General features: G+C 48.5%; 1 protein-coding gene across 4 annotated transcripts; it reads right to left on the bottom strand.

The window, feature by feature from the left end:
• Positions 1-5,442: 5,442 nt before the first annotated feature.
• Positions 5,443-10,023, bottom strand: LOC119287466 (shaggy-related protein kinase kappa-like). 4 transcript variants are annotated; one of them, XM_037567017.1, is made up of 13 exons: positions 9,770-10,023; positions 9,145-9,440; positions 8,750-8,848; positions 8,610-8,669; positions 8,250-8,522; positions 7,396-7,470; positions 7,159-7,215; positions 6,841-6,981; positions 6,722-6,772; positions 6,541-6,636; positions 6,232-6,315; positions 6,033-6,135; positions 5,443-5,790 (listed from the first exon to the last, which is right to left on the bottom strand). In XM_037567017.1, exons 2-13 carry the CDS (start codon positions 9,301-9,303, stop codon positions 5,702-5,704), a joined length of 1,287 nt encoding a protein of 428 aa, XP_037422914.1. In that variant the 5' UTR covers positions 9,304-9,440; positions 9,770-10,023; the 3' UTR covers positions 5,443-5,701. The 4 variants fall into 4 exon arrangements, with proteins under 4 accessions (XP_037422914.1, XP_037422915.1, XP_037422917.1 ...); XM_037567018.1 differs by having other exon boundaries at positions 8,756-8,848; positions 9,770-10,021; XM_037567020.1 differs by lacking the exons at positions 8,610-8,669; positions 8,750-8,848; positions 9,145-9,440; positions 9,770-10,023 and having other exon boundaries at positions 6,541-6,652; positions 8,250-8,423.
• Positions 10,024-10,326: the final 303 nt, after the last annotated feature.

Below are 10,326 nucleotides of genomic sequence, written 5' to 3'. Positions count from 1 at the left end.
CCCACCCCCCTCGCCGTCGCCGGAGGAGGCCGCCGGGCTAAGCCCGGGCGGCGGACGGCGGCGGGCGGGGTCGACTTCCTCTCGCCAGGCCGCGGGATCTCGGGGTGGGGAGGCTCGATCCCCTTTCTGCGTCGAGAGTTGGATCCGCTCGAGGGCTTCGGCTGCGTCGCCGGTGGACCTCCGGGCTTCTTCTCTGACGGGACGGCTCCCTGGCAGCGGCTCTCGCGGGTGGCGGTCGCGGGCTGCGTCGTGGACGGGCGGCTAGTCTTCGGTCAGCTGCTCCTCTCCGCGCGGTCGGGGCGGGCTCGGCCCCCTCACCTGCCTTGTGGGGCGCGTCCCTGGTCGGGCCAGTGGCGTGCTGGCCTCGGGTGGCTCCTGTTCGGCGCTGTGTTGGTGGGATGCCAGGTCGGTCGGATCTGGCCCGTCTGCGTCTTCTTGACCGGTGGGGAGGTGAAGTGCTTGGTGGCTCTCTGGTGCTACTGGCGCGGTGGCACTGCGAGAGATGGGCGGGTCAGCGAAGGTGCAGTGCGTGAGGGTGTTGGTGGTGTTGGGGATACTCCGGGCGAAAGCTTGGCAGGTCTTGCCGGCCGGCGGTGTCGGCGTCTATGGACGTCGTTTAACCTCCTTGGAGGCGTCGTTGTGGAGTCCGGCATCCTCTTACACCCTCGGATCTTGCTCTTCGGGTGAAAGCCTAAGGCCCGGTTGGGTCGGGTGACGGCGTCGACATCGTCGCTTCCCTCTTTGGGGCGTCGCATTGAAGAGCTTCGGATCCTGGTTGCGTGCTTCATGGGATGGACGCTCGCGGCATTGTGGTCGGCAGGTGCCCGTCTGGCAATGCGGATGTTGCGCGGCTTCCTGTTTGTGGCAACGATGGCGGCTTCGGGCGGAGTCAGGTTTGCTGATGGTTCTTGGTAGTCGGTCTCTTCCGGCGTGTTCGAGGAGTCGCCGCTCTGGCGCTGGCTCGGCGCAAGCCCAAAGCTTTTCTCCTGCAATGCTCGTCGACGGAGTCGAAGCTGCCTGGTCGCCGGCGCGTGTGGTTGACTGTTTGGCATCGGCCGACGCAAGCCTCAACGCTTCCCCTCGGCGGCGTGTGTGCGTTCTTGTGTGGGTTGCCAGGTCGCCCTGTGTGCCTTGTTTCTGCGGGCTAGTTGTGACGGTTTTCACCCGGTTTTCCGTTTATTAACCGGGCAATTCTCTTCGAGCTTATTTAATGAATCGGGTCCTAAGGGACTGCGTTTCAAAAAAAAAAATCCACATCGATGCTCCTTCCAGCTATATGCCATGCTGTGGAAATAAAGACGTGCACGTAAGTTAGTTGGCCAGTTACTTTTGCATGCGCTGTATATCTGGACAAAGAACAGCTACATTAGTGTCTTGCTCAACCTGACAATCATAGTTAACCTTTCTTGCTACAAATAGCGTCATTGATATTGACTGCTCTAGCACGTAGAAAGCTACTTAGGAATTCTATATCGGTTGCTTTGAACTGGTATACACCAGGAGATAAGATGGTGTGGCTCAGATATTTTAGTAGAGAAGTCACAGATGTTCTAAGAGGAGTAAATTGCAGACACATCGCATGCACATATGGACTTATACACATTTGAATATTTCCATAGACAATCATGTACTCAAATCCGTAAATATGTACAACTGCATCAAGGACCGGCAAATCTCGTGACCCAAATCCATAAGGGCATCTCCAGCCGTTGGCACCCCCAGGAGGCGTTTTTTTCGCCGCTTGGGGGGCTGCCGGCGAGATTTTAAGCCTGGGGCTGAAATTTCTTTCAGTCGTTTGGCCCCCCAGGCAGCAACGAGCCGTCGGAGCAGCGCCAAGCGCGGGAACTACGCGAGATGCGATCACCGGCCGGCCGTTTCCGGCCACGGCTGGTCGCGGGGGTTTGTTCGCTGGAACGCCCGCAGTGCGGCGCGTCCAGCAGTGGTCGTTGCAGCCGCCGACGTAGGGTGTAGCGACGGCAGCGACGGGCAGAGCGGCGGCCGTGTTGCGGGTAGCTAGCGACCCAACGGAGCAACGAGGCAGCGTTAGTAGAGCACCCGGAGCACGACGGGCAGCTGTGCATGGCGGGATGAGCTCGGCATCAAGCAGAGCATCGGCCATGGCGGACGGCAGCGCTCGGTGCTCGCGGGGACGACGGTTACGGCACGAAATCAAGCGAGAGGGGTGGTCAGCGAGCTCGGGAAGGCGGCCATGAGGAAGAGCACCGACGCCCAGTGCCCCCGCCGCGGCCAGCGACGCTAGGAGGAGCGGCCGACTCACCGGAACATGCGCCCAAGCCGGACGGGGCGAGCAGGCAGGGAGCAAGGCGGGCACGGAGGAAGCCGCGGGAGGTGGAGCCGGCGCGAGCCGACCAGCCGGCGTGCGGGAGGCTGGCCGGGCGAGGCGGCGAGCGGAAGGGGCCGGACTCGGCGCCGCTGCTGGAGCCGGACAGGGCGATGGTGAGGTACAGCGCCGGCACGCGCACCACGGTGTCCCGCGAGGTCTCGGACGAGCGGAGACGTGGCGTCCTCCCCGCGAGCTCCGTCGCGCGCCCCGTCCTTCCTCCTCCGCCATGGCCGTCGGGGGCACGAAGACATCGACGCCACCCTCCTCCTCGTTCGGCTCTTCCTCGTCGGCGGGTGCTTCTTGGGCGGGGCAGGAACTCCCGTGGCCGCGCGCGCCCGTGGCCGCCCCGGCCTTGCCTGCTCCGGCCTCGCCCGTCCCGGCCTTGCTTGCTCCGGCCACGGCCCCGCCTCGCCAGCTCCGGCCAGCGCCTGCCCCGGCCAGTGCCCGCCCCGGCCGCGCACGGCGAGCTCCTGCCTCGCCCGCCCGTAGTACATGGAGAGTAGAATCGGGGAGAGAGGGAGTGTGGGCGTGGAGAGGAGAGAGGGAGTGTGTTGCACGTGGGTGGGCCTGGAGAAGAGAAAGGGGGAGAGAGAGAGGCTGGCAAGTGGGGCAGCGCCTGCAAAAAGCTAATGCCGGCGTCCCCAGCTGCCCCCGGTGGGCTGGGTGCGGGGTGAGCGTGCCGACGCTAACTTTTGCTAAATCCGGCGCAAAACGACGTCTTGGGGCCCTGACTGGGGCGTTTTTTACTCGTCGGCGTTCAAAAAAGCGCCTGGGGGGGCTTCTTGGGGGCCTTAGTGGAGATGCCCTAAGGAGCATAACGCCGCCTCCTGGCCCATCATTTCCGACGGAGGGCCCGCCGCCGCTTTGAGTGGAACCACTGTTCCGGGGCCCTTGCGTCGTACTCCCCCCGTTTCTTTATATAAGGTGTATTTATTTTTTTTAAGTCAAATGAGTGCTTGTTTGACTGAGTTTCTAGAAAAATATATCGATATTCATAATACGAATTTACATAATTTGAACTATCATTAAAAGTAGTTTCGCTTTTATTCTATAATCTTGGTCAAACTTTCAAATGGTTGACTTGCACGGAAATCAATACACCTTATATTCTGGAATGGAGGGAGTAGATCACACCACATCCATGCCTGGCGTCCCCATGTTGTCACCGCAGCGCCGCCAGGTACAGCCCCTCCAGGAAGCCACGTCATGCCCATAGGACGCGAGATTCCCGCCACCCCTTTCACCGGCGGCACATGGGCTTACCTGACGGTCACCTCTAGGGACATCAAGCAAAGAGGAGATAATGGAGGAGGGGGGCTAGGGGTAGTGCCCACGGTCGTCCTAGAGGCAACGCTTATGTTGCATTATATCTATGCATCTGTTATGTATGCTTATTTTTTTCAACTTGATAAAACAGTAAATGGATGCCCCATGTGAGACCAGTGGTTTAGTGAGATGCCAAGGGGATAAGAAGTTCTTCATAGATCTGTTGAATGACTTCCTCACTAGGACAGTATATTTAAGTTGAACATGTACTGATTAAGTTTCATATGCGATTTATACGGTTGTGCCCAAAATTGTCTAACTAGCTCGTTTTTTTATTTCAATTTGCTTAGGTCATCCCTTGCCGGGCAAGGCGTGACTTCTTAGAGAAGTTTTGAGTTCCAGTAGATGCCACCATCACATTCCAGTGCACCCTCATAAAGATATTGACGACCCAACAATTCAATTGTCTTGTCATCAACGAGGCAAGCCGCACCTATTTTGGTTGCCCTGGTTGGAAAGCCTTTGCAACTGCTTGCGAGCTGGAAGCTGAGGAGAGAGCCATGTTCTATCTCGACTACGATCGTGACAAGATAATGGTCTACTATAGGCCTGCTGGCAGCGACGATGGTTCACTTACTCCGTACTATGACCTTGACTTCGTTTGCCGAAAAGTCTAGTTAGCTAGTTGTCATGCATGGAAGATCTCATGTAATTATTACCTCTATTTATTTAAACTTGTACATTCATGTGTTACTTTGCCTACTTTGTTGAACTATATCAATAAGTGCATTGCTGAACTTAAATGTTGTTATTCGGTCTATTTAAAGTTAATTTATTTACTGTTCTTAAACAGGATTATACTGTCATTTTGGTTGCGATCGCCGTTGTACAGCCTTTATTTCAAATCTGAAAATATCAAATTACTGGCATCACAACAACATGAAATGTCACTACTGATGAATATTACTGTTGGCGTTGGCCACGTGGCATGCCATTACCGTCCAATATAGTGCTCATGTAAGCTCCAACGCCACCACTATTTTTTAACAATGGCACCATATTATTGGCGTCGGGTGCCCACGCCAGCAAGGCTGTTTTTGGCACGCCATAGATAGTCTTTTTTGCACTTCCATCAAGATGTGTCATCTCCCACTGTCATCCTTTAGTAATTTTTTTTTAATAAAATAGAGTACTTGAACATTTTTTTAATAATCTATTTGAACAAGAATATATAATAGAGTTGTTGAAAAAAATCACATTTTCCAAAACAAAAGTGTTCATGTATCGCATAAACAATAATGTATTTTTTCCACCAAAAAAGAAATAAATTTGAATTGATAAAGTAGTAATAAAAATAAGATGAAAAGAAATAAAAAACGAGATTTAAAATAAAAAATTCCCATCTGAAGCAAAAGAAATAGTGAGTAAAGTGAAATAAGAAATAAAAAATAAAAAATAAACCCATAATTATAATAAAAAGGAAGGTAAAATAATGTTTAAAAAGAAAAGGAAACAACAAAAAGAGCAAAGAAAGTGGACAGAGTTACCTGAGGCTTGCCATGTGGGTATTCTTACCCAAATCTCTAGATGGCCCAACTCGTCAAGAGGCTACTGCACTTCGACCTCTTATTTTACTTCTCCCCCAAAAAAAAAACTGAAGTGCACCTTTTACCACCAGAGCTTCAGTTCTGGCCATCTCAAAAGAAAAAGTAAAAAAAAAAGGGTCTCAGTTCTTATGCATGATGTGCTCAACTACCAACACACATTTCCTTCCGTGAAGAGTCAACTAATATAGCCTTAAGGCATTGGTAGTAAGTCGTAACTATGGAAAATAAGGAGGGCAAATATTTCTGAACGATTTTGATTGCATAATCAACTCATCCAAGCACTGTAACTGCACACGAGCTCCAAAGCAAGAAACTTTCAGAAGCCTCAAATCATCTATACACACCAACCATGAAAGCCTCCAAACCTCACATGCACCCTGGGGCAACTCTACTACTCCAGCGCTTGCACCCACACAAAGCTACAGCTTCCCTCCAGAGACCAGACCCCAAACAACGCGAAAAACACGCGGAGGGCACGCGAAAACTAGGTGCGGAGCGCCATGAACAGGTTCTGCCTTCTCGCGTGCTCCGGAACCAGGCGCTCGACGACTTCTGGAGGTATACCGTTTAGCTCTGCGAATGGCACATAAAATGGGCTGATTCAGCTGGCAGCAGTTTACTAGATGCAGATAGGTGCATTTCTGAACTAGGAAGACTGAAGGTAAATGTAACTACCGACACACCAAAGGTGCTGGAGAAAGCATGACAAATGCAGCAATAAGGCAAAGCCTATAGCAACCAAGATTCGCAGGAAGCGAATCACTGAGTGTGAAGGTTTGACTGCTGCTACTGCTATTTAGATACAGTTACACTACCTTGAGATCTGAAGTTGAAGAGGGGAGGTAGAGGGCGGCCGTTAGGTAGACGGGTGTTTGGATCTCTCAACTCATCAAAGAACGGGTGCATGCAGGCTTCCATCTGAAGAACGGTTCCATGGTTAGAACATAAATGAGCTCATAGTCTATCAATCTGCAATTTGGAAGGCAACATAAGAAAATGATCGTGTGGCCTTACAGCAGTGCACCGAAGATCTGGCGAGTATTGGAGAAACCTGCTGACAAGGTCCATTGCTTCAGGTGGAAGCTTTTTCTGAAAAACCTGAATAAAAAGAAATTTTTGAGGTAACAGAGGAACCATGAGAAAATATGTTGATTTAATTTTGCGCCTGAGCATATAGATGACATGAAAATGACTTCTATGTTAATTATTATTTCTCACTATTTAACAGCACGACAGTCATTGTTTCCAAAAGTATGCACCAAATCGAACAGCTGCTGCACAACAGCCACTAATCAAGCATGGCAGACATAATATGCAAATTACCTTGTGCCATGGGTGAGCCTTAATTTGTGGGAACTTGAACTCCGTGTAGTTTGGATTCATGCACTTGATCTCTTCCCTTGTTGGAGTACCCAAGACCTGCAAGGCACTATGACTGAACATGTCATTGTAAAGAATACAGGTCTCAGGACAGACCAGTTTAAGATGTCATATAAGTTTTCACCTTGATAATCTCAACCAGCTGATCAACTCCACTTTCCCCAGGAAAAAGAGGCTGCATGGATGAATATTATGAGAAGCAGCTACAGAGTAAAATGAAATGACTATATGCGTGAACAAAACCTGTCCAAGAAGCAGCTTTGCCATGACACAGCCTGTGGACCACAAATCAATGGCCGTAGTATATTCAGTTGCACCAAATATGAGTTCTGGTGCTCGGTAGTATCTTGAGCATATGTAGGAGATATATGGCTCTCCCTTGACCTGCATATATTCAAAACATTACATCAAAAAAAATAGAAATCACCATGTCTTGGTAGGTTACTGGCATAACTGCACACCTTTTTTATTCTTATTATCAAGAAAGTTTAGCATGCTCTTTTCAAAATCAGCAGGACTCGTGCATTTAAATTTCAAAACCTAATATAGAAGATAACTTACCAAGACCTTTGCACTGCCAAAATCACATATTTTAAGCTGGTGTGTATGTGGGTTAACCTACAGTGGAAAGTTCACTGGGTTAGTAAAAATGTATTAGTGGTTCTTCAAATTTGTTTAGTAATTGTTCTTCCTGATGTAAAGAAAGCTCAACTGGCCAAACAATTCAGAGGGTGAGGAAAGATATGTATAGCACAACATATTAAGCAATAAGCATAGAAAGGGAGGTTAAAATCTCACGAGAACGTTCTGTGGTTTGATATCACGGTGGCAGATGCCAACACAGTTGTGTATATAAGCAAGTGCTCGACATATCTGCAAAGTTATGAGATTACAGGAACAATAATTAGACGACTTGTAAAGCTAATACTCAATATCAAAAGACAACTGAAGGAACAATTCTGTTGCATGGCCGGGACATTATATTCTGACTTGAGCAACTACAAAGAGCAAACAGATTACAGATTACAGATATATGACAGAACTCATTAACTAAACTTTTATCTGTAGTAAGAAGAAGCAAGTAAATAACAAGGATGCACTAATGTGTGATTCATCGGTTATACAGTAGATGGTCTATTGGAGTCCCTAGTAGAGATAATGTTCACACTACTACAAAAATGTGCACATAATTATCTCAGAAAAAAAACGTATGGCATCTACTCGCCTGTGTGATATACTGATATATACAAAGAAAATAGCGCCTTCTGATTAAGTAAACATACAAGAAGAAAGTTGTAGAACATAAATTCAAAGACTGTAGAACTGACAGGCTGGTTCGGTTGTACGTTTGGATGTCTCAGAATTTATTTTGGGTTGTTAGTCAAGCCATCAATGTGAATAACTAATCTGAAACTTGTAGATAGGTCCCAATACAGTACTCAAGTATTGGAACATAAGTTTCAAGCAGGCATGAGGACAAAAATGTGCTGCAACTAATTAGGGAACATATCATATACCACGAGTTCCACATCACAGCATAACTAGTGCAACGATTAACTTTAAAATATTTTTTGTAAAAACAAATAAAGATGGAGGACAATTGTGCAAAGCATAGCATCGTTCAGAAAATTAACTGCCAGGTCAGGTCAGACCTGATAAGTGTATAGTTTGACATAAATGAGGGGCACTCTTTGATTCATTCTGTTGTACTGTCTTGCCATCCGGTTTACTGTCTCTGGAACGAACTCAAGGACAAGATTAAGATAAAGCTCATTCCTTTCAGTGGTTGAGAAGAAGTAATGCTTAAGACCAACAATGTTCGGATGGTCAAGCATATGCATAATTTGCAATTCCCTGTTTTTGTAACGCTTATCTTGAAGAACCTTTTTGATGGCAACGACTTCTCCTGTTTCTCGACATTTCGCCTGAAGAGTTGACAATAAGAGGTTATATGCCATTGACAATCAGTTGAGCATAGACCAGTTTAGACAACGCAAATGCCAGAAGTTTACCTGAAATACAACCCCAAAAGAACCAGTTCCAACCACATGTTCAGCAATGTAACTGACGGACTGTTTCATTAACCACCATATCAGCAAATTGTGCTTTGACAGCCAAACATTATAGATTGTCAAGATGAATGTAGCATCACCTTTACCTGTTTAGGCAGACCATTTCGACCACGGATTGTGGTTGCAATTATTTGACCAGCTTCAGAACCAGAATCTGCAACCACATCTGGCTCATTATCCTGAAAATGTAGAATTGAGTCACTTTATCCAGTAAAACAAGTTGCAGAGTTGATCAACAATTATCCTTAGGCTTGCTGTGGATATACATGAGGCATAACAGAGCAAAGCCAGAGCATAAAACTGCATTCCCAGGTTCTAGAACACACCGCAAATCTGCGGCAGAGCAGAATCACGCAGTGCCATTTCATCGTAGACTAAATACAGTGATTACTGATAAATTGCTCATTCTACCTCAAACAGTACAATTAGTTGAGTAACGAGTCAATCAAACAGGAATAGTGACCAATCAACCTACCCTTTCATCATCAGCATCATCTGGCTTTGCATCTCTGAGCTGCATCCCCACCATCCCCCTTCCCAGGAACTCGACTGAGCTGGCCTGCCCCTTCAAGCCATTCCCCTGCCGCGACGAGCTCCCGGCGGCACCGGCATGCCTCTGCCCAGAATACGCCATCTCCCAGCTGATTGGTGAGGAATTAATGGAGATCACCAAGGTCAGCGTCTGCAAACAGCAGAGGGCTCATCTCCTTGCCAGCAGAAGGATCAGCCTACTGCCAATGCAGCTCCCTCCACCACCTGCTTCAACAACAGCTGCCCACAACAAATTTCAGTCAAGATTAACTCGGAATGGATAAACCCCCCAGAAAATAATCGTCAGGAAATAATAAATTGTTCTTCAGTCAGAGCACACATCTCCTGAAAAAAAAACATCAGCCGAATTTGTACCCACCCAGAGACCTAGAAGATCCACTGAATAAAAAAACCAGCGACTCTCTCCAAATCGTGAGGGACAAATCCCTCAGGAAATTGGACCAAGATCCTCCGAGACAATTGGGTCGAACCAGCCGCAAACCGGGCCGGCGCGGGCAATAAAGATGAACTTTTTCTCCGGCGGGATCAGAGAATCCAAGAACCATTACCTGAAACCAAACCTGCCGGGGAGATCGAAGGCCGAAAATTCTGGAGCAGATCAAGCCGCAGCCCCTCAGCGGTTCCACGGTTCCCGCGATTCTTCTCCCTGCACGAACCGCTGGTTTCGGGGCGGCGGAGGGGGGCGACGGTCACCGGGCCGGCCGGCCAGTAGGTAATGGTGACTGACGAGTGAGGGAGGGAGAGTGGGAGTGAGTGGAGGGCAGGGGGCGGCTGCTCCTCCCCTTCTACCCTCCAAACTTTTCTTTTTCTGGCACTCAACATTATTGGCATGGAGTAGAAAAATAGTTGAGGAGGAGGAGGTGATGGCGAGCATGTGAACCGAAAGAAAGGAGGAAAGATACAAACTGAGGCTGAGACTCTGAAGAACTGTGAAGGTGACGCCTTTTTTTGCAGTCAATTTGGCAGCGAAATTTGTGTGGATTGACTGATGGATGGATGGATGGATAATACTAGATGAGATTTTTATTTACCTGGGAGTGACCTCTGATGTGAAAGGATTATCTTATACTGTATTTAAACATTGGCAGTTGAAAAAAAAACTGTT

This window comes from Triticum dicoccoides, chromosome 4A (assembly GCF_002162155.2).
Source record: "Triticum dicoccoides isolate Atlit2015 ecotype Zavitan chromosome 4A, WEW_v2.0, whole genome shotgun sequence".
NCBI classification, from domain to species: domain Eukaryota; kingdom Viridiplantae; phylum Streptophyta; class Magnoliopsida; order Poales; family Poaceae; genus Triticum; species Triticum dicoccoides.
The sequence above is the reverse complement of the archived record's forward strand: the minus strand, read 5'-3'. Positions and strand labels throughout refer to the sequence as shown.

What these genes read in the sequence shown, in the direction of transcription:
- LOC119287466 (XM_037567017.1), bottom strand. Translation starts at nt 9,303, where the DNA reads ATGGCGTATTCTGGGCAGAGGCATGCCGGTGCCGCCGGGAGCTCGTCG. An exon ending in TTGGCAGTGCAAAGGTCTTG is followed by an intron (nt 6,982 to 7,158) that starts GTAAGTTATCTT and finishes GAATATATGCAG; the next exon opens with GTCAAGGGAGAGCCATATAT. An exon ending in AGCTGGTTGAGATTATCAAG is followed by an intron (nt 6,637 to 6,721) that starts GTGAAAACTTAT and finishes AGTGCCTTGCAG; the next exon opens with GTCTTGGGTACTCCAACAAG.